At 36.3% G+C, this 24,333-nt stretch overlaps 1 protein-coding gene across 7 annotated transcripts in view; it reads left to right on the top strand.

The window, feature by feature from the left end:
- Positions 1–24,333, top strand: part of CEP112 (centrosomal protein 112) — a 461,470-nt gene that overhangs the window by 26,820 nt on the left and 410,317 nt on the right. For 4 of the 7 annotated variants that reach the window (XR_009400487.1, XM_059380608.1, XM_059380605.1 and 1 more), the window contains 2 exons: positions 14,230–14,323; positions 16,233–16,310. The exons of 2 other annotated variants lie outside the window; for them this stretch is intronic. Coding sequence is in view for 4 of the 5 variants with exons in the window: in XM_059380608.1 (XP_059236591.1) it covers positions 14,230–14,323; positions 16,233–16,310 (172 nt within the window). In the remaining variant the exon portion in view is untranslated. The remainder of the gene's footprint in view (positions 1–14,229; positions 14,324–16,232; positions 16,311–24,333) is intronic. One more of the 7 variants, XM_059380606.1, reaches the window with a different exon arrangement.

Genomic DNA, 24,333 nt, shown 5'->3' with positions numbered 1-24,333 from the left:
TCTCCTCTTGCATTTTATTGTAGGCACCAAGAAATACTTTGTTTGGAAATCTCATTCACTGTATCACTTATCTAATTTATTAACAACATTTTCTATTTTACATGTTACTGAAGGTGATAGTGGGCTTTCTGCTGCTGTATAAAAAGGATCCCTCTCCCTCTGGTTTTTATTAACGTCTCTCTCATTTAATCTTGAGCTCTTACTGGCAGTGTCCTCAAATTCCAGATTTCTGCCTACAGCTTCTTCAAGTCAATTTTGTCTTTCTCTGGCATACTATTCAGAGTCCTTCCAGACGCCCACCACTATCTGGTTCACTTGACATTTCCAAGTTTTTAGGCACTATCTCACTTCCAAGTACCAAAATCCATATTAGTTGTTGTCTATTGCTGCATAACAAATTACTCCAAGTCTTAGCAGCTTAAAAACAATAAACATTTATTATCTTGTGGACATGACTTAGCTGAGATTTGTGGCTCAGGTTCTCTTATAAAGCTGTAGTCCAAGTATTTGTGGGGTATTTGTCTGAGGGTCTCAGTCTTACGGCTTTCATTCAGAGGCTTCCTTGTGTTTCTTGTTGTTTAGACTTCTCCAATGGACAGCATGCAGCGTGGTCGCTGGCTTGCATTAGAGATGATAAGCAAGAGTCTTTTTGTAAACTAATCTTGGAAGCGATATCCTACCACTTGTGTTAGATTCAGGTTATTAGAAGTAAATTACTAGATTCATTGTACAGTTTAGGAAAAGGGCTTATACAAGGGCACGAATACCAGAAGATGGGGATCATAGGGAGTCATATTAGATGTTGTATAACATATACCTAGAACAAGTATTAAAAAATAGAATAGAAAGACCTATAACCAGGAAGAAATATAACTAGAGGGATTAAAATGGAATATAGTAAAGTAGTCAACACAAAAGAAGATAGGGAAGGAAGAACAGGGGAACAAAGAGCAGATGGGACAAATAGAAAACAAATAGCAAAATGGCAGACTAAATAGAACCATACCAATAGTTAAATTATATGTAAATAGTTTCAATAGTCCAAGCCAAAGGCAGTGATTGATATATTGGATTAAAAAAGCAAGAACAAACTGTGTATTATCTATAAGAGACATACTTTAAAATACAAAGACAAGTAAATTGAAAGAGATGTAGAATGTAAAGAGATGTAAAATGAAAACAAGCATAAGGAAGTTGGAATGGCTATATTAAATGTCAGTTAACTAGGCAGTAAGCTAAGGAGAACTATTAGAGACAAACATAATTTTCTAATGACAGAAGGGTCAGTTCATAAGCATGACATAACAATTATAAATGTGCGTGTAGCAAATAGTAAAGCTTCGAAAACATGAAGCAAAACATAACTGCTAAAGGGAGAAATAAATCCACAAATGTTGCAGATTTTAACATCTTTTCTGATGTAGCAGAAAAACCAATAATGATAGAGGACTTGAAAAAATGCACTGACCCACCTCAGTGTTCTTGACATCTATAAAATACCCCACCCACTAAGTACGGATTATATATCTGGTAAGTGCACACGGAATGTTCATCCAGGTAGGTCATCTCTGGGTCATAAGAAAAATTTCAGTTGGTCTCAGAAGATGAAGGACATGGAGTATATATTCTGTCCTTATTTGAACTTAATGAGAAATGAGTAATAAAAGTATTGCACATCCAGAAAAGCCCTCAAACATTTATAAATTTAAAAAACCTACTTTTAAAAAAAGATTTAATTTTAAATGATTTCCACACCCAATGTGGGGCTCGAACTCATAACCCTGAGATCAAGAGTTGCTTGCCCCACTGACTGAGTCAGCCAGGTGTCCTCAAAAAAATCACCTCTATGCAACCCATTGTTTAAGAAAGAAATCACAAGAGGGGCACCTGGGTTGCTCAGTGGGTTAAAGCCTCTGCCTTCGGCTCAGGTCATGATCCCAGGGTCCTGGGATAGAGCCCCGCGTCAGGCTCTCTGCTCAGCAGGGAGCCTGCTTCCTCCTCTCTCTGTCTTCCTCTCGGCCTGCCTCTCCCCCTACTTGTAATCTCTGTCTGTCAAATAAATAAATAAAATCTTTAAAAAAGAACAAAAAGAAAGAAGAGATTCTCACAAGAGAATTTAGAAAATATTTTCAAACAAAAAGTAAGGAAAATGGAAAATTTATGAGGTATAGCTGAGGCAATGCTTAGAGGGAAATTTAGAGTTTTTAATGCTTGTAACAGTAAAGAGATATCAGGGTTCCTGGGTGGCTCAGTCGTTAATTGTCCGACTCTTGATTTCAGCTCAGGTCATGATTTCAGGGTCCTGGGATTGAGCCCAGTGTCAAGCTCGATGCTCAGTATGGAGTTTGCTTAAGATTCTTTCTCTCCCTCTGCCGCACCTCCCAGTTTGTGCACACACTCTCGCTTTCTCTTTCTAAAATTAAAAAAAAAAAAAAAATCTTTAAAAAGAAAAGAAGAGATATGTAAAATCAGTGATCACAGCTACCCCCTTTGGAAGCTGGAAAAATAAGGTGAGTGGACCCAATGTAAACACAGTGAAGGCAAAAAATAGATGAGTGGAAATCAATGCAACAGAAAGCAGTAGAGAAACATTAATGAAACAAACAAGCATTGATTTTTTTTTTTTTTTAAGATTTTATTTGTCAGAGAGAGAGAGAGCGCGCGCACGCACACAAGCAGGGGCAGCATTAGGCAGGAGGAGAAGCAGGCTCCCTGCTGAGCAAGGAGCCTAAGGCGTGTCTTGATCCCAGGACTCTGGGATCATGACCTGAGCGGAAGGCATACACTTAACGCCACCCAGGCGTCCTGCATTGATTTTTTTTTTTTTGAAAAGCTAAATAAAATTGATAAATTCTGGTCAGACTGATCAAATAAGAAATATAGGGATAAATATAAAATCCTGTAGAATTTTAATTTTGGCTTATAATTCCATTTTTTGTTTTTAATAGGAGTATAAAGAAATGTGCATAAAATAATCATAAATATGTGTTAATGAGTACATGGTATAAGTAACAAAAAGCTGTGGGGAGAGACCTGGAGCTGTAAAGGAGTAGAGGTTTTGTATCCAATTGAAGTTTAAAATGTATTGTTGTAACTATAGGATGTGTGTGTGTGTGTGTGTGTGTGTGTGTGTGTGTGTGAGAGAGATCTTCCTGGTAACCACAGAGAAAATATACACAAAAAGCTATGAGAAGGGAATCAAAACATGTCACTACAAAAAGTCAACTAAATAGAAAGGGCAGGCAGTAAAGAAGGAAATGAGAGGCAAAGAAGTTATAAGAATACAGAAGATAACAGAATGGCAGGAGTCTTTGTCCGTCACTAATTGTACTTTATATGTAAATGTGTTAAACTCCATAATGAAAAGTCATGGTGTAGAAGAATCCAACTATATGCTGTTTATAGGAGACTCACTTTAGATCTAAGGACACACACATTGAAATTGAAAGGATGAAAAAAGATATTCCATGTAAATAGTAACCCAAGGAGAGCAGAGGTGGCTATATATCATATAAAATGGACTTTAAATAAACTGTTATGAGACAAAGAAGAACATTATATTATGATAAAAGGTTCAATCACCAGGAAGATTTAACAATTATAGATTGCACCAAACCTCAGAAGTCCTAAATATATGAGGCAAACATTGACAGAACTGAAGAGAGAAATAGCTCTTAAAATAATAGTAAGAAACATCAACCCTTATTCAATAATGGGTAGAACAATCAGACAGAAGAGTAATTAAGAAATAGGAGACTTGAAAAACTATGGACAAATGGGACCAAGCAGATATACACAGAGCAAATCACCTAACAACTGTAGAATACACATTTTTCTCAAGGGCACATAGAATATTCTCTAGGGTAAATCATACGATAGTCTACAAAAATTCTTAATAAATTTTGAAAAATTGAAATCACACAGTATATTTTTCTGATCAAAATATGGGGAAACTAGAAGTCAGTAGCAGAAGTAAAACTGGAAAATTCATAAAGGTATGGAAATTAAATAACTCACTCTGAGCAGGCAATGAGTAAGGAAGAAATCAAAAGGGACATAGGAAAATATCTTGAGATAAATGCAAATGAAAACACAATGAACCAAAACTTGTGAGATTCTGTGAAAGCAATGCTAAGAGGAAAATTTGTAGCTGTAAAAGCTTGCATTAAAAAAGAAGAAAGATCTCACATTGACAACCTAAATTTGCATCTTAAGGAAGTGGAAAAAGAGAAACAAACTTCAGACTTAGCAGAAAAAAAGGAAATAATAAAAATTAAAGCAGTGACCAAAAATGGAGGATGAAGAACATCAGGGAAAAAATAAAACCAAGAGTAGCTTTCTTAAAAAAAAAAAAATCAACAAATTTGACAAACTTTTGCTGAATTGACTAGAAAAGAAAGAAAACTCAAATAACTGAAATTAGAAATGGGAGAGGAGATATTACAACTGATTTTATGGAATTGGAAAGGATTATAGGGGAGCATGATGAGCAAATACATGCCAACAAATGGGAAAACCAGATGAAATGGACAAATTATTGGGAACACAATCTGCAAAGAGTGAATCATGAAGAGATAGAAAATCTGAAAAGACCTGTAACTGGTAAGGTGATTGAAGGAATATTTAACAGTCTCACGACAAAGAAAAGCCTAGGACCAGATGGCTTCATGGGTGAATTTTCTTGAGCATCTAAAGAATATTTAACACCAATCCTTATACTCTTCCAAAAAAATTGAAGAGGAGGAAACACGTTCAATTCATGACATGAGGTAAGCATTACCCTGATACCAAAGCCAGACAAAGACAGTACTGAAAAACTACAGACCAATTTCCCTGATGAATATTGATGTAAAATTCTTAAAAGAAAGAAAAAAAGAAAGAAGGAAAGAAGAAAAGAAAGAAACACAACTAGCAAATAAAATTTTGAAGCACATTAAAAGGATTATATACTGTGACCAAGTGGGATATTCCTGGAATGCAAGTTTCAACATAAGAAACTCAATCAATATAATACTTGCATTAATAGAATGACAGGAAAAAACCCACATGATCATCTCAATTGATGAAGAAAAGGTATCTGACAAAATTTAATATCCTTTCATGATTAAAAAAACACTTAACAAACTAGAAATAGAAGGAAATTTTCTCAAAATATTAGTCCACATATGAAAAGCGGATAGCCAACATTATACTTAACATTGAAATACAGACTTTCCTCCTCAGGAACAGGACAATGATTCCCACTCTTGTCCCTTCTATTCAGCACAATTCTAGAAGTTCTAGCCAGAGCAAGTAGGCAAGAAAAAGAAATAAAAGGGAACCAAATTGGAAAGAAAGAAGTCATCTGTATTCACAGGTGACATGATTTTATACATAAAAAACCGTACACACCCCATAAAAAACTATTAGAACTAATAAATTCAACAAAGCAGTGGGATACAAAACCAACACAACAAAAAAATCAGTCGTATTTTTTATATACTAATAGTAAGCAATCTGAAATAGAATTAAGAAAACAATTCCATTTACAATAGCCTCAAAAAAGAATAAAATACTTAGGAATAAGCTTAATTAAGGAGGTGAAAAGCTATAAAATGTTGCAGAAAGAAATTAAGGAAGACACTAGAAATGGAAATACATCCTGTGCTCATGGAAGACTTAATATGTGAAGATGCCAATACTCCTCAAAGTGATATATGAATCCAATGCAATACTATCAAGATTCCAGGTTTTTTTCTCCATGTTTTTTTCCCCTCCAGAAATACAAAAATCCATTCAAAAATTCATATGGAATCTCAAGTGACAATGAATAGCCAAAACAATCCTGGAAAAGAGGAGTTCTCACTCTTCCTGATTTCAAAATTTATTGCAAAGCCACGGTAATCAAAACAGTGGTATTAGCCTAAAGACAGATCTATATATATAGAATAACATACCGGAATAGAGACCCCAGAAATAAACCCTTGCATATATGACCAAATTGTTTTTGTCAAGGGTGCCAAGAGCACTCAATAGGAAAGGGACAGCTTTTTCAACAAACCGTGTGGGGAAAACTGGATGCAAAACACATTCAAAAGAATCAAGGTGAACTTTTACCTTACACTGTATACAAAGATTAACTCAAAATGGATCAAAGACCTAAACATAAGAGCTACAACTATAAGACTTTTAGTTGAAAATATAGGGGAGAAGCTTCACAAAAGTGGATTTGGCAGTGATTTATTGGATATGACACCAAAAGCAAAGAAAAATAGATGAATTGAGTTACATCAAAATTAAAAACTTTTGCATATCGAAGGATGTAATCAACAGAATGAAAAGACAACCCATGCAATGGGAGAAAATATTTGCAAATTGAAACACGGTTAATTTTCATAATAAATTAAAAAATTCTACAACTTGGGATGCCTGGGTAACTCAGTTAGGCATCCAGCTTTTGATTTTGGCTCAGGTCATGATCTTGGTGTGATGGTACTGAGCCCTGAGTTGGGCCCCGAGCTCATCTTGGAGTCTGCTTAAGATTCTCTCCTTTCTCTGCCCTTCTGCCCCCTGGCGCACACACGTATGCCCTCACTCTTAAAAGAACAAAACAAACAAAAAACTTCTACAACTCCATGTCAACAAAAAACTACCTTGTCAAAAAATGGGTGAAATAACTCGAATAGACATTTCTCCAAAGAAGATAGGCAAATAGCCAATAAAACACATGAAAAGATGCTTAACATCAGTAATCATTCTGGAAATGCAAATCAAAAACACACCAAGATATCACCTTACACCTATTAGGATGACTACTATTTAAAAAAAGAGCCCCAGAAATTGTTAGCAAGGATGTGGAGATATTGAGACCCTTGTGCGTTCTTGGTGGAAATGTAAAATGGTATAGGCTACTATGAAAAATAATGTGGCAATTCCTCAAATAAATTAAAAATAATTACCATATGATTGAACAAATCCAAAAGAATTGAAAATAGGAACTTGAACAGTGATTTGTACACCCACGTTCATGATATTATTTGCACAACCAAAATGTGGAAGAATTCCAAGTGTTCATTAGTTGATGAATGGGAAGAAAATGTGGTATATACATACAATGGAAGATAAGTGAGCCTTAAAAAGGAAGGAAATTTGGACATGTTACAGCATGGATGAAACTTGAAGATGTTATGCTAGGGAGAATAAGCCAATCACAAAAAGATAAATAATGTATGTTTCCACTTCTGTGAGTTACCTAAAGTACTCAGATTCGTGAAGGCAAAAAGTAGAATGGTGTTTGCCAAAGGCTGTAGGCAGAGAGGAATGGGGAGTTATTTAATGGGTAAGAGTTTCAGTATGGGAAGAAGAAAACATTCTAGAGATGGATGGTAGTGATGGGTGCACAGCAATAGGCATATACTGTTTTTTTTTAAAAGATTTTATTTGTTAGAGAGAGGGTGTGAAAGCATGAATTGGGGGAGGAGCAGAAGGAGAGGGACAAGCAGACTCCATGCTCAGCATGGAGCTAGATGCAGGACTTGATTCCAGGACCCTATGATCATGCCCTGAGCCAAAACCAAGAGTCCAATGCCTAACCAACTGAGTCACCCAGGTACCCCTAGGAATGTACTTAATGCCACTGAACTGTATACTTAAAAATTAAGATAGTAAATTTTATGTTATGTGTATTTTGCCACGATTGAAAATTAAAAAAAAAAAACCCACAAATTAACCGTATCAAGAATGAAAAGGAGACACCATATGGATCCTGCACACATTAAGAATATAATAAGAGAATAATATAAATAATTTTGTATCACTGAAAACTTTAAGTAGACACGTTCCCTGAAAGACAAAGAACCAATAGTGACTCAAGAAGAAATGGGAAATTTGAATGGCCCTGTTATCTACCAAGGAAACTTAATTCATAATTAACCACCTTTCCACTAAGAAATCTCCAAACCCAGGTGGCTTCCTTGGTGAATTTTATCAGGCTTTTATGGAAGAAATATCCTACATGAAATTTTTCCAGGAAATAGAGGAAGAAGGAATGCTTCCCAAATTTTGGGAATTGTTAATTCAGTGTTATGTTGTTTCCAAAAGAAGACGAAGACATTATAAGAACATAAAACTGCAAACTGGTATGCAGTATGTTTAAATCAAGAACACTTAAACATTCTTAATTAGCAAATTGTATGCAGAAGGAGGATAAGAAGGATAGTATATCGTGAATGTATGGGGTTTTTCCCAGGAATATGAAGGTTTTTGGCACTTGAAAATCTATATATTTCATCACATAAACAAGAAAGAAAAATCATGTCACCATCTCAGTGGATGCAGAAAAAGTGTTTAGCAAAATGCAATAACCATCCATGATAAAAACTCTCAACAAATTAGGAATAGAGGGGAACTTACCCCTCCTTGATTTAAGTTATCCATTAAAAACAAAAGCAATTAAGATTCAAAAGAAATTAAGGAAAGAAAAGAAAGAGGACTTAACATTCCTGATTTTTAGAATTAAGGCTACAGTAATAGAAATATCAGTGTTGGTGAGAAGATAGATAAAGCCATAGATTAGAACAGAAATTCTAGAAATACATCTGCACATATATGTTCGGTTGATTTCCCACAAAGATGGAATGGAATAAAAGGAATTAAATCAAATTATGGGGGAACAACTGGATATCCATATGGGAAAAAATGAAATGGGTCAAAAATGCTTAACACCAGAGAACTTTTTTTTTTTTTCCAAGATTTATTTATTTATTTGAGAGAGGGAGAGAGAGAGAGAGAGAACAAGCCACCGGGAGAGGCAGAGGGAGAAGCAGACTCCCTACTGAGGAGGGAACCTGATGTGGGGCTGATCCCAGGACCCTGGGATCATGACCTGAACTGAAGGAAGACAGTTGACTGACTGAGCCACCCAGTTGCCCCAAAACTAGAGAACATTTAAAAGAAAACAAAGATCTTGATGACCTGTGAGTAGGCAAGATTTCTAAAATAGAATATTAAAAAAAAAAAAACCCACAGTGAAGGAATAAGTTATAAACTGGACTATCAAAATTGAAACTTTTTTTTTTGAAAGACATCATTTGGAAAATAACCTGACAAGGCACATAATGGGAGAAAATATTCTAAATACAAATATCTGGCAAAGGGCTTGTGTCTAGAATATGTGAGGAACTCTTTACAATTCAAGAAATAGTAGATAACCCAATGTGCAAAAGATTTTACAGGTACCTCACAAAAGAAAATATATCAATAACTAATAGACATGTCTGAAAAGATGGTGAGCATCATATTTGATTAGAGGAATGACCATGATCAAGCACAGTGTGATACCACCAAACACACATTCAAATGGCTGAAATGATAAAGACTGTGAAAGCCATATATGGTGATGATGTGATCAAATGGGAAGGCTCCTACAGTGTTACTGGGAATGTAAAATGGCACAATCACTTTGAAAAACAGTTTGTCACTTTCTTAAAAAGTTCAGGATAACTTACCATATGATCCCATAATTCTGTTATTTAGTCAAGAGAAATGAAAACGTATATCCAAGTAAATAGTTGAATGTTCATAGCAGCTTTTTTCATAGTATCCGAAATGTGGAGACAATCTATATGTCCATCAGCACATGAATAAATATGCAAATTATGGTTCATTCATAAAAGGGAATACTGATCAATAAAGATAAGTGAACTTTAAAAACAAAGATTTATTTATTTGAGAGAGAGAGAGAGAGACAGCATGTGAGCAAGTGGAAGGAAGGGCAGAGGGAGAGTATCTTTCAGGAAGACTCCCCCTGAGTGCTGCATCTCACAACCCATGAGGTCATGACCTGAGCTGAAACCAAGAGTTGGATGCTTAACCAACTGAGCCACCCAGTTGGCCGAAGAAATGAATTTTTGATACATGTAACAATATGGCAGAATCTAAAAAACATTTTCATCAATGAGAGAAGCCAGATTTACCAATGTATATGCTGTTTGATTCCATATACATGAGATTCTACTAAATGGAGGTTGTCTGGGTACAGAAGATTGATAACAAAGGAGCTCAAGGGAACTTTTAGGTGCAATGGAAAGAATCTGTATCTTTATTGTGGTGGTTATACAGGTATTTGCCAAAACTCATCAAACTCTACATTTTAAATGAATACAGTTTATTTGTGCATCAATTATACCTCAATAAACTTAATAAAAATCAGGGATGCCTGGGTGGCTCCATTGGTTAAGCGTCTGCCTTTGGCTCAGGTCATGATTCCAGGATCCTGGATTGAGTCCCATATTGGGCTCCCTGCTCAGTGGGGAGTCTGCTGCTCCCTCTGCCTGCCACTCCTCTTCTTTTGCTCTCTCTCTGAAAAATAAATAAATAAAATCTTTCAAAAAACTGAATAAAAATCATATCCAGGTGTAGTTGAGGCTTCCTTGGAGTGCTTTCCAGTCCAAACACCTGTGAACTAAAGGATCAAGTTATTCCCTCCACCCCCAGCCATCCAGCCAGCACAAGGTAGAAGGCTGGAGAACTCCCATTCACAAACCAGGGAGAACAAGAAATACATAGTGATGACAATTCTATAGGAGTTCTGAAATCTAGCCAGGCATTTGTTGCCTGTTTCTTGATTAGGGTTTAGTGCTCCTTCGTGGGCTCTTGGCTCTTCCCTCTGAACGGGGTGTGTGTGTGTGTGTGTGTGTGTGTGTGTGTATTTTTTTTAAGTTATAAGGAATGATCTTCTTTAAGCTGAGTAGTTTCCCAGCTTGCCTTCTGTTTGTAGGAATTTGGAAAATAAGTATCTCTTTTCATTTTGAATTCTGTCCCTTTCACATGAAGCTAGTCTGATTCCTTGGTTTTGAGGCTGTCTGTGACCTTTGCCTTTCCTAGGCATATGGTTTCTTATAAGCCATAGCTGTCAGAAGTGATCACCCGCATTGATTTTTAGCTTCCTATCAAGAGCAAGGAAATCCATCCCTGCCTCTGGATTTTTGGAGTTTGGCTTTGTTCCTCTACGTTGGGGAACTTTGGTTCCCTACTAATTCTCCAGAGTCATACTTCCTGCTGTCTCTAGTTGTTTCTGGAACCAGAACCTGGCAGACCTTTAGTTTCCATCATTTTCATGGCATTGCATTTTTGTTCTAGCTAAAAGTGGCATGCAATCTTGACTGGTACTGTCATTACTATTTCTTTAATTATTATTTCCCCAGTTTCTGTTTTATTTATTCCTTCCGGAATTCATGTTTTTTTGATGTTAGAGATTGTGAATCTTTCTACCTTATCTGTTGTGTATTTTCATTTATTATAATTATCCCTTTATTTTTTCCTTTGTGTTATCTGAATATTTCTTGAACCAGTTTAATTCAGTGATTTGATTTTATACTATATTTAATCCACTATTCTCTTCTTCCATTATGATTTTAAAATTACCAAATTTTACCAAAATTTTAAATTACCAAATCATGTTTTTCATTTGTAAGCACGTTTTTATGATCATGGATTATTCATTTTCTTTTTACATCTGAAATATCCACTTGAATGACACTGGAAACACAAAGATACATTTAGAAGCTTCCCTTTATATATATAAATATATATGGTAAGTTTCTTTGTAGGAGGACATTTGATTGATCTTCCTTTAGGCTTTTAAATCTTACATGTCCTGTGTCTTATCTCTCTATTTTATGGGGACACGTTTTTGTTTCTCTAGTATTTGGAATCAGGAATAATGCTGAAAGAATGGCTCAGGATTCCTGTTGAAATATTTTAGCATTAGGAAAAAGTGAAAAGGAAAAATTTAGGAAATTATATTTCCTACAGTTCTATTCCTTCCGAGGAGGAGAGAGGCATTTACATGTCAGGAAACTTACTAACATGCTTGCTGTGTTAGTTTCAGTACCCTGAAATTGATCAAGCCACAGTCCCTCTCTTCTCACTGATGCAAGTACCATAACCATGAACTCATGTAAATATGTCCCTGTACCAGGTACTCTATGAGCACCGCACCTTGCTCTTCTGTGTGGTAGACAGTACCTGTTATTCCTGAAGAGGCTTACAGGGTTGAGACTTTTCTCCTATCTTCTCTCTCACTGTCACCCTAACCTCCAGCCCCGTCACTGAGTCTGAACTATCTACTTTGAGTTCCAGTTCATGTTGTTTCCAGCTGGAGACAGCCCAGTGGCAAGAAACTAAACTTCTGTGCCTAATGTCCTGTTATCCAGAGTTTAGCAGTGGTAAGCCCTCCTTCATTAGTTGTCTCAACTGCTTGCACAAGAGACTGGCTTCCGCAATGCCTCTGCTTTATTTGGCCTGAATTGGAGCATGTTTTAGGGACAATAAAATGTATTTAGTTTTGGACACATTGAATTGAAAGTCAGTAGGGCTTTTCAGTTTGTATTTGTAATGGGGTTGGAGGCCGAGAGAGAGCAATTTGGGTTGGAAATGTAGATCTGGTAACCAGAGCTCCTTGTTATTTGAAAAACAGTCGTTTTATTAGCACTTTGGATTGTCCAGAGGGAATGCACGTAAAAGGGAATAAACAAGGTTAGACCCAGAACCTCAAGATTATAGCATGGTTGGGGTGTGCAGGAAGGAAAAGCTGCTGAAAGTTATTGTAAAGGAGATTTCTGAAGGATTGAATGAGAACCGGGGAAGAATGTTTCTATGGAGCCAGTGAATGTAGCATCTTTAAAACACTGTACCTAATGTTTTAGTGAGATCCACTAGGGTAAGGACAGATAGCATCTCATTTGCTTGAGGAGTTAGGAGATCGTTGATGACTTATTATAGCACTTTCAGGATGAGTAGAAGTTAGATTGCAGTTGATTGAAAAGTGTATGGCAGGTTAGGACATGGGTCTAATAACTTATTTTGAAAATTTATTGTGAAGGGAAAGAAGTAGATTGGTACAGAGGACAGCTACAAGTGAATTAAAGGATACGTTGTTTTATGTATGCACCCTGTGTAATAAATAGATAAATGTTTCAGTCCTCTTTTTTTATTAATATTTTCTATGAGAATTTCTTTTAATATTTAAGCATTTTTCAATTTTTAAGTTAGCTCTTTTTATGATTGTTTAATCTATTCTTAAAGAAGGACAGGCCACTGCTTAGTATGGTGTATCAGGTTGCCTCTTCCCACATCCTTAGTTTTAACTGTTTATATCAGCTTAAGCACATGGGCTAATGAAATTATTCTCAAAATATTACTTTTTCTATTTTTCTGATTTGTTTTTAAGTATTTGGATAACCCGGGGCATTGGTATAACAAATTAATAGCTCTCTTTAAAACAGCTTTTTCAGACATTTTACATTACTTAGTAACTAGTCTAAGGAATGTTAATCTTTTGGTGTTACTAACAAAAACACATTCGTTGTCATCTTGTCTTTTTCAACTACTATTCTGTCTTTGGGAATACTTCGTATGGACTAGTATTTGTGAAGGGAATCCTGATAGGGCTTGTCGTTAAAAGTTAGTGACTTTACCTCATTCTTTAATGGTTAATTTCCATTTTATGTATCTTGAAGGAGCTGTTCAGAGCATAGATAATCATAATAATGAAACATTCATTGAAGTAGCTTGAGTAAAAATATATGAGAGACTCCAGGCTAAAGCAGAATATTGAGAATGATATTTTTAAATTATGTTTTATATTGGAGAAAAGCCTTTTTGTTCAAATTCATTTGGAAGCTTAAATCATTTTCCTATTTATACTGCATTATACATTTTACCTGAATTAACGTGGTGTATTTTAAATTTAAGACTGATTTATCTGTACTTTCTGACTTGGTTTCAAATTAATCCAAATTTTCAGTACATGAGGGTTTTTAAATTTTATGTATCTAACGGCTTCATCTTGAAGTACAACAGGAATCAATAAAACTTACTAACCTTTAAAAACAATTATCCTCTTCAAGAATATATGTTTCATTTTTCTCTTGTTCTCTACTTAGGAAAAGAGGGAGGAAGAAGAAAAGATTTAAATACATGTAGTTTATAACAGTTCCACTTAAAAATAGCATTTGTTTATAAGCAAGTCTGTGGCATTTAGGTGACATTTTATTTATATTTAAATGAAATTAAATGTGAGAAATACAAATGGTCGTTGTATGCCTTTTTTCTTTGCTATGGAAACATCATTGTTAAATATAAAAAATCATGTCATTTCTAAAAGAAAAAAATTAGTAATCCTAGATTTGAATGCCCTCTGTGTTCTGAATTTCCCCCATTCTGACTGTTACTGTTTTGGTCTGTTAGTAGGGAACCATATACTTCGAAGTTCCAAATGCGATCCCATTCTATGAGTCCAACCTCCAGAGAAGATGGACAAAATATTACCCCAAAGAGTTGTGTAAGATCAGATTCTACTTTCGTTTGTTTGTTATTTTAAAATAACTCCACAAATTTTTAGTTTCAGGTTTGTGAAAGTTCCAACAATTACTTAAAAACATTGTATACAATGTAAAGGTTTTGGTGAATGCTCTGATATTGAAGAACATTGTAAAGGTTTTGGTGAATGCTCCGATATCGAAGAACATGGTATACTCCAGAGTGTTCCTTCTGCTTTCTTAATGGTTCTGAAGCATCACATGAAGCAGTGGATTGTTTCTTTTGTGTGTCGAAGAATAACTTTGGAAAGCTTCATTTTTTAGCTGTTTTTCCCCCCTTTTCCCTTTTACTTTATATGTGTGTGTGTGTGTGTGTGTGTACACACACACACACACACACACATATGATCTGACACCCAGTGGTTATACATTTAAAAAAACAGATTAACTTGTAGCGAAGTAGGGTACACTGCATTTTTGCTGAAGTTGAGCTGTTTATGTCCTAAAATGTGAATGCCTCTTTTGCAGCTCATTGCTTATCACAGTTTTGGTTTGAACAAGGTGCTAGTGAGCATTCCAGTTAGCTTTCTAAAGAGAAGAATTTTGCCTGCTTACTCTGGCCTTCCTTGCGTAACTCTGGCTGGTCTTGGGTTACATGACTTGTAGTTACAAGGAGATCATGTGTGATGCGTGACTGTTCAGCACATATTGCTCTAAACATAACTCACTGCATTTTCTCTAGTGATAATTTGGAACTTTGGAAAATATTTTAAGGGCAGCGTATTTTAAATATTTGTGGGCTTATTATCAACTATTACATTTACTCAAAATAAACAGGGCAGGTGCTTTTTCTTAAGATATTCTTCTTCACAAAGAAAAGCATGCAAGAAGCAGGCCCCATAGTAGAAACAATAATGAATTTTAATAGAATATATGTAATAAATTCAACATTTTGTTCAATAGAACAATAATAGATAATTGGAGATAATAAGATTTTAGTATATTTTTTCATCATCTCAGGGTAAGTGATCGTAGGTAAATAGTTTCGTTTATTAGTCGTGAGGTTTTCTAAAAGTGTGGAAATGATGTGCCAACAAATTTAATTTCAAAATACATTTTTTGGTTGTACTGTATTATATACATTATTATTTTACACAGATATACCTTTCTAAGTTTTTAGAGCTTTTAGATCATTGTCCATTTCTGGGCACAGATTTTAGGCTGTGCTCAGTTACAGTTTTAATCTGCTTTGATAAATGTGTAATATAATAAGTTATATGGGAGAGAAAAAGCGTGCAATTTTAATTTTTTAAAAAAGTAAAATTTCACCATAATTGTATTCTCATGATGTGAATCCAAAGTTTATTTCTCTTTATATTCAGTGTATGAATGAGAATTAATTTAAGAACAAAGAGCTTCTTGGACATCAACACAAACTTCCCTGTTAACTAATTTTAAGGATTATAAATAATTCATCTTTTCAAGTGTTTCCCCAACCCCCTTTAAAGCTACTGTGGTATACCACAATTAAAACTTTTTGTGAAAGAACTTAAAGAGAAGAATCTGGATTAATTTTTAAAATATTCTTTTGATGTGTGGGTTTTTTTTTTTTTTTTTTGAAATCTAGTTACTGTGTGAATATATTGTGAAGGCACCTCGTAGCCCTAAGCAGCTATAATAAACAGTCATTACTTAGAATTGAGAACTCTAGCTCAGCTGTAACTTAAACCTTTCCTTTGAGGGCAATGCAGCACTACCAGAAAAGCACACAGAACTCTCATTACTCTGAATGACATATATTTTGTCCTGTTTTCTGTCTTTTCTCTCCTTCTTTCTTCTCACTATCCCTCTCTTCTTCCTTCCTTTTCTCTGCTGTTCCTTCCTTCCCGCTTTCCTTCCCCTGCTTCTTCTCTTTTGTCTTTTGTCTTTCAGGAAGCTCATTCCAAAAAATCTGCTGTGTCTTTGGATGACAGCGACATCGAAGCTCGCCTTAATAGTTGGAATCTTGGGGTAAAAAAAAAAAAGTACTTTATGTATGTATATCGATGTAGGAGAATTGTATTATATTTGGAAAACATCTGAACTGATTCTGTTTAGTGACTATTATTGGATGTCAGCCTCAGTACTGCAGTAATACTGTGGGAGAAGGACTTTGAGGACGGGAAAGAGAAAGAACGTTCCAAAGAAGCATAAAGCAGTCCCTGCCCTCAACAAGCTGATTTTCTTATTGGTTAAATAGGAGATACACACATACCTAGTAAATAATAATTGAAGATAGTGTATGGTAAAATATCAAAATGAGTTAGAAAGTAGAATACTAAAGTGGAGGGAAGGGGAGAGAGGACTTGGAGAAGCAAGGTTATTACGGTTAAAAAAATTAGGAGACATCCTGGATGAGCTGCCATCATGGGCAGCTGTTTTTGGTGCAAAGACCGAGAGGGGCCTGGATGTTTCTAGACAGGCGTGGAAGTGCAGAGCTAGGAAGAGAGAGGTCTGAAGAAATGTGGGTGGTGTAAGTTAGCTGTCATGACTGGAACTTTGGGACTTATGTAGTGGGTGAGGGGCAACATTGATCAGGTGGATTGTATTGGAGCTTTGAATGCTAAATTGAGTGGTTTAGCTTTTACATTTTAGGCAATAGTGAGCCCTGGAGGTTTATTTTTTCCTTCCATGGTCCACTTTGCCTGATGCCATTTAAAAGCTTTGAGGAAATGAAAAGGGGGTTAGAACAATTTTTATCGCATTTTTTTTTTTCGAAGATTTTCTTTATTTATTTGACAGAGACAGATCACAAGGCAGGCAGAGAGAGAGGGGGAAGCAGGCTCCCCGCTGAGCAGAGAGCCCTATTCGGGGCTCGATCCCAGGACTCGAGATCATGACCTGAGCTGAAGGCAGAGGCTTTCACCCACTGAGCCACCTAGTCGCCCCACACTTTGTTATTAATAAAATAAGTTGTAATTTGAAAATTTGAAAAATATAGAAAATTAGATAAATAAAGTATGTTTGAAAATCTTAACACTGAGAGATGGTTTAGCCTTTTGCTATATATTTTCTCCCCTCCTTTTTTTCCTGTGTATATTTATAAAATTAAAATTAAAACAAAATTGGGGTCACATTACAAATACCATTTTGCACTGTTTAAATTTGCTCTAAGTTTATAATAGTTCTATAAATATGATTAACCATAGCACTGATTTTTCTTTTGGATGGGTATTCCATAACTTATTTAAGCATTCTGCTATTTTTGGACATTTCGGTTGCTCCTAGTTTATGGCTAATGCAAGTAACACTCATTAAGAATCTTCATGTACAGGGGCACCTGGGTGGCTCTGTGGGTTAAAGCCTCTGCCTTTGGCTCAGGTCATGATCCCAGGGTCCTGGGATCAAGCCCTGCATTGGGCTCTCTGCTCAGCAGGGAGCCTGCTTCCCCATCTCTCTCTGCCTACCTCTCTGCCTACTTGTGATCTCTCTCTGTTAAATAAATAAATAAAATCTTAAAAAAAAAAAAAAAGAATCTTTGTGTACATATTTGGTTGCTTTCTCAGGTATATATCCCTTCCTGGTACATTGCCCCCAGAAGGCATATACCAATTTATTCTCCAACCAGCAGTATGTGGGATTGTCTTTTTTTCTTTTGTTTTGTTTTCTTTTTTTTTTTTTTTAACCTCTTCACTGACAGTAGGGATTGTTATTTTAAAAAACCTAAAACCCTTTCTTCTAATAATGGTTTTTAATGAAAGCGGTGCTTTGGGAAAATTGACTTGGTGGCATTTTGAAGGTTATGGTGGATGCAAGTAGGAATTGGAGAAAGGGAGCCAGTCGTCTTTTCAGTGTTTGTGGTAAGCTGCACGTTAGTGTGATTTCTGTGAAGATGGAAAGTGTTGAAAGAAAAGACATTTCAAAGAGAGTAAAGGATGCTAGTGACTGATTGGTGAGCTGACCGGAAGGGCACCTAAAGGTTTACTTCTAGGAAATGGGAACATTGGCTCAGTTAACTGTCAGGTGGGGGAAATCATTTGAAGAGTTACAAGTTTCCTTTTAGACGGGTGGAGTTTGAAGAGATGGTCGGACCCATTGGGGAGGTCAAGGTTTGGAGGTTCATGAGACTCGAGGGCTGGAATCCTACTTCGTAGTCGCACTGCTCGAGGTGGTGGCTACACCCAGAGGCTGGACAGCTGGTCTTCAGGGGGCAGAAAAGAGATAGCTGACCCGGTAAGGGGCATGATTAGAAGGTAGGGAATGGATCAGAAATTAAAGCAATATGAATCTCCTAGCCATTTTGGGAGTATGTTAGTGAAAGAGAAGAGAGAGAATTAATAACAAGAGGGGAATAGTAAGTTAAAAGAAACACTGTTATGTTTGAAGGTGGAGGGGAAGCGGCCACTGGAGGGAAGGCCCAAGTTACCATTGTGGAAGAGCACAGGAAAAACCCCAGAAAGACAATTTGTTTTGATATTTGCCAGAAAGCAGTATCAAAGTGGAAAGTGAAATTCTGGGCTATCCTTTTAAATTTGCCTTTGCCCTTAGCTATTCGAAACTTCTGATGCCCATTTCTTAGCACACACAGTACTTTGTCCAATTATTTAACTGTTCAGAGGATTAAATTTTTCATTTATAAAATAAAATTAAAACAAAAGATGTAAAATATTTTGAGGTAATACCTTAAAACTAGGTCTGCCTGGGTTTGGTTTCACACTTTTTAAAAAATTTATTTTTTATTGAATTTCGGCATAACAGTATTCATTATTTTTTCACCACACCCAGTGCTCCATGCAATCCGTGCCCTCTGTAATACCCACCACCTGGTACCCCGACCTCCCACCCCCCCTGCCACTTCAAACCCCTCAGATTGTATTGTTCAAAGAGTTCACTAACAGTGTAAAATATGAAAGTGTTGCATTTTTATATATTTATAATATCTATACATTAATCAGGCTGAACTATATCTTTTGATCACAATAGAATAATTTAAGAATCCAGTGTATTAAAAAGGTTAGATTTTGCTTTGATTTTAGTTTGGTGTGAGAATGTGTGATGGACTTTTTTTCTTCCTGTGAATGATCGGTTAATAGTAGTTAATTTTAGTGCTTTGCATTAAGGGTGCATTTTTTATATTGCTGGCATGCCTTTCATACACCTTCGTTCTGATGCAGTAGATGTTCCAGAATAATTTTCTAGATTTTGTTAAACATACATTTTTTCCATCAAATATATTCTTTCTTTCTTCAGAAGTGTGTCAGTATTTTTTTTTTTTTTAGGAATTCATAATTCTAAGTAGAAATTAACTTATTAAACCTAGCAATTTAATTTTCTTCCTCTTTTTTTTCCTTCCTCTCTGAGCATTTTAACCTTTAGTTTTGGGGAGGCTTTCTTACTCTGCCAATATAATTTATGTGTATTTCATGCTTTACTATCTTTACGTACATTTTTTTTCCTTTTTCCTTTTTCTTTTTCTGAAGCCCTGGCTGGGGGCTGGGAGGAGGACTTTCCAGGGCCTTCCATCCTGGTTCCTAGTCACCTGCCCACTCCCCCTGTGGGTTCACATGCTGATCGCAAAGCCTCACTCCCACCAGAAGCAAAGGAAGAGTGAGGACTCTGTGCCGTAGCCCCAGAGCAGGGTCTGGGAGGAGTGTGGGATTAGTGCAGGGCTAGCTCTCAAGATAGGCAGTGGGAGCTGGGCAAGGTCAGCAGGAGTGAGTGTCCCCAGATCCCACAGGTAGTTCCAGGGGTGGACAGCACTCTAGAGGCAGGCAGACCCACCTGGAGGCTAGGGGCCATCTGGGAGGAGTGAACCTGCCCATCAAGGGCTAGGGGTGCCTATAAACAGTTAGCAGGTGGCAATATGCCTTTACTCTCCCGTCGGAAGCCTGGCTGGTCTGCTCACTGGAGCCTTCCTCCCTGGAGCCTGTTGGGAACTGTCCTAACTAGGCACCTGGGCAGCTGTCCTGCTGGTCTAGTAAACAAAAGAGGAAGAGGAAGACAAAGAGTAAGTGGAGATGAGTGGTTCCAACCGATGAGTTGCCCAGCTTTCTGACCCACAGAACTGTGAGCTCAATAAAATGGGTGTAGTTTGAAGCTGTGAAGCTTTGGGGTAATTTGTAGCGTAGCAGAGAGCTGTTTGTTGGGTACAGAATACTGCCCGACTGTTTCTGAGGTGACTGCTGGGTTTCCTCCTCCTCAGCCAAGGGCCAGCTCTCATTTCTCTACTTTCTCTTCAATCCTTGGGATTGTTAGTGATTTTTTTTTTTTTTTTTTTTTTTTTTTTACTTAAAAATATTTGGCCATTCTTGAGAGTGGTTGGTGACATTGCTTTGTGTGGTTTTTGTATGTATTTTCCTGGTGACTAAGACAGTTAGGTGACCTTTCAGAAGTTGTTGACAGTTTAGATGGCCTCTCGCAGGGTGAAGTGCCTACTTGTTCCTTGGCCAGGTTTCCTGTTGGGTTGTTTGCTTTTTTTCGTACTGATATGTCACAGTTTTGTCTCTATTTTGGGTAAGAGTCCTTTTGGAGTATTATAAATATTTTCTCTTACTTCGTTGCTTTCCTTCAATGTCTTACTGGTATCTTTGATGAACAGAAAATGGATATTTTAATGCCGTTCATTTTCTTATCTTTTCACTATGTGATTAGTATTGTTTTGTGTTCTATTTAAGATCTTTGACCATCTTAAGGTCCTGAAGATATTCTTCTATGTTGTCTTCTAGCAGCCCTGTTGTTTTACTTTATTGTGTTGTATTTGTTTATTTTTTAAAGTTTTTATTTATTTGAGAGAGATAGAGAGAGAGAGAGAGAACAAGCAGGGAGGAGAGGGAAAAGCAGGCTCCCTTTCTGCAGGGAACCCAATGTGGGGCTTAGCCCAGGACGCTGAGATCATGACCTGAACTGAAGATAGACGCTTAACCGACTCAGCCACTCAGGTGCCTCACTTTTTCTGTTTAGATTACATCATCTGGAGGTGATTTCTGTATATGAGATAGAGTGTTAAGATTTATTTTTGTCATATATATATATAATCTATCTCTAGGTGACACTCACATTTATTGAGAAGACTATTCCTGATGTACCACAGTTTTATTTGTCTCATAAATCATGTAATAGTACGTGTCTGTTTCCATTCTGTTCCTTTGGCTTTTCCGTGTGCCAAGGGACTGTGCCGTTATATATCTGTATTTAATTTGTGCTCAATATGTGTGTTGAAATGTGAGTAGACCAATGAATGAACTTCCATTTGTAGTATTATTTCTGAGGAAAAGCGTTTTTCAAGTTCTAAAATGCTGACTTAAGAAACATTATTTTGGGGGCATCTGGGAGGCTCAGTGGGTTAAGCCTCTGCCTTCGGCTTGGGTCATGATCTCAGGGTCCTGGGATCGAGCCCTGCATCAGGCTCTCTGCTCAGTGGGAGGACTGCTTGCCCCTCTCTCTCTGCCTGCCTCTCTGCCTACTTGTGATCTCTCTCTGATTTATTTATGTAATAAATAAATAAAGTCTTTAAAAAAAAGAAATATTATTTTGGAGCATAATTAGTTTGACATTGAGAACTGAATTTATTTTATGCTATCGGGAGAATTTTGGCAGTTCTGACTGATGCCGTGACTTAAAAACATTTATTTTAGTTGTGGTGCTAGTAATATATTGCTTGATAAAGCCCTTTCCTATAAGGCAGCTAAAATATTAGATAAAATGTCTTTCTGTTTTTCTGGAATCATAGACCCTCTCTAATTGGTCAACATTAGTCTATAAGGGATATTTGATCAGTTTGACCAAAATCCTGAATAATCCAAAGAAATAATCTGACAGAACCCCTTGTAACCAGTTTGGCTAAAATACTAACCAAAATAAAATGTTAAAAGCCAATTTTCATTTGGGGCGCCTGGGTGGCTCAGTGGGTTAAGCCGCTGCCTTCGGCTCAGGTCATGATCTCAGGGTCCTGGGATTGAGTCCCATATTGGGCTCTCTGCTCAGCAGGGAGCCTGCTTCCCTCTCTCTCTCTCTGCCTGCCTCTCCATCTACTTGTGATTTCTCTCTGTCAAATAAATAAATAAAATTAAAAAAAAAAAAGCCAGTTTTCATTAGAAAGCATTCAGGTATCTGTGTTTGTGTCTAGTTTAAACTATTATATATTTTATTACTGTGATTTTGTTTGCTCTTTAAACAAGAAGTGTTTGGTCATGTGAATCTTTCTTGCTATTGGAACTTAATTTTTTTGGCTTTGTTTTCTGTATAATATTTTGTTAGACTTTAATGTTTTCCATAAATCCTTTTTATCTTCCATTTTGGACATTCTTTATTGTGGTCTTCTTTCTTGAGGTATTATGAGAGAACAAGAAATTTTCCAAAAGAGCATGAAAAAAGTAAATGCTAAGACTGTTTATAGATTGCTTCAAGTCCATTTGCTGGTGGATTACAAAGTGGGAACATTTAACTTCAAAGCACATCTGGCTGCTGTTATAAAAATCAGAAAATAGATTGCTTATTTCCCCCAAGTAGACACAAGAACATGCTTTACTATAGATAATTCTCATTACATATTGAAAGTGGTTACGAGACAAACTCAGTGTACTGTAAATGAACAACAGAAAGAAGATTTATACTTGTTTACAGTGTTCATTGTTGCTCTTAAATATTATAATAGACTTTTTCATTTTCTTTCTTTTTTTTTGGTCAACTTGAGAAAGAAAATTTATGATAACAGAATGAGTCTTTAACTTCTGTATTTAATGGCTTTTAAAGATGCAGAGGATGAAACAGGAGTCACTTCTGCATAGTTGAAAGGCTACATTGTAATTAGCTAAACCAATATTTTGTGCTCTGCTTGTAAATGTGGAGCTGTGTCAAAATAAGTCACAGATGGTTTTCTTGGCTTTTGGTTTTAAATTTTAAGCTTAATTAGAGCCTGAGCATCTTTGAGAATTCCGTTTCCCCCTTCCTTTATTTTTCCCCTTCTATTTAATTCTGCTTCATGAATTAGGGTTTTATGTATTTGCAGGTTTGGGTGTGTTTTTGAAGAACTTACTTTCTTGGCTGGTTTTCTCCATTCCAAAAATAGAGAATGGTTACTTACTTTTCATATATATACCTTCAGACAATAAATATTTATTGAGTGTACTTTGCTGCCTGCTGGAAATTTGCTGCCTCTGTTTTTCAAAAAGCTGTGTGTATATATAGTACAGTGTTATTTACTAAAGAATGTGCCTCTTTCTCTGGTACGGTATTTAAGTGGGTTTTATTATTATCTCTACTTAATAAATGCTTCCCAAAATGAATGTATTAATTCATATACCCACCAGTGGTGCACCATCTGGAACACTTTTATTGTCAAATTTTTAATGTATACCAATCTGGGGGCTATAAAATGCCATCTCGCTCTGGAATTACTTTACATTTACCTATTTCTGAAAACATTGCACATATATTCCTACGTGTATTAGTCATTCAGATTTCTTTGTCAGTAAAATGTGTCTCATGTTTTTCACATTTAAAAAAACTGTATTGTTATTTCTTTTATTAAATTTTAAAGACCTTCTTTACACATTTTGGAGACTGATCATTTGTGCAAACATCTCCCAGTTTATGGCTTAGCTTTTCATTTTACTCATGATATCGTTTTTGGAGAGAAGTTCTTACTTAGTCAAATATTTTAATTTCCTTTTTGTTTATGCATTTTGTTTTGTTTTGTTTTGGTTCTTGCTTAAGAAATCTTTTCTACTTTGAGGCTATAAATTCAGGGAGAGGGAGAGAGAATCTTAAGCAGGCTCATGTCCAGCATGGAGCTCCACAAGGGGCTTGAACTCATAAGCCTGAGACCATGATCTCAGTTGAAATCAGGAGTTGGACTCTTAACTGAATGAGCCACTCAGGCACCTCAAGTCATTCTTTGAAGTTGTCTTCTGAAAGGTTTTATGGTTCTGCTTTTAATTGTAAAGTATTTTTTCTTAAGATTTTATTTGTTTGTCAGAGAGAGAGGGCACAAGCAGAGGAAACAGCAGGCAGAGGGAGAGAGAGGCAGGCTCCCCACTGAGCAAGGAGCCCGATG

This window comes from Mustela nigripes, chromosome 16 (assembly GCF_022355385.1).
Source record: "Mustela nigripes isolate SB6536 chromosome 16, MUSNIG.SB6536, whole genome shotgun sequence".
NCBI lineage: Eukaryota > Metazoa > Chordata > Mammalia > Carnivora > Mustelidae > Mustela > Mustela nigripes.
The sequence above is the reverse complement of the archived record's forward strand: the minus strand, read 5'-3'. Positions and strand labels throughout refer to the sequence as shown.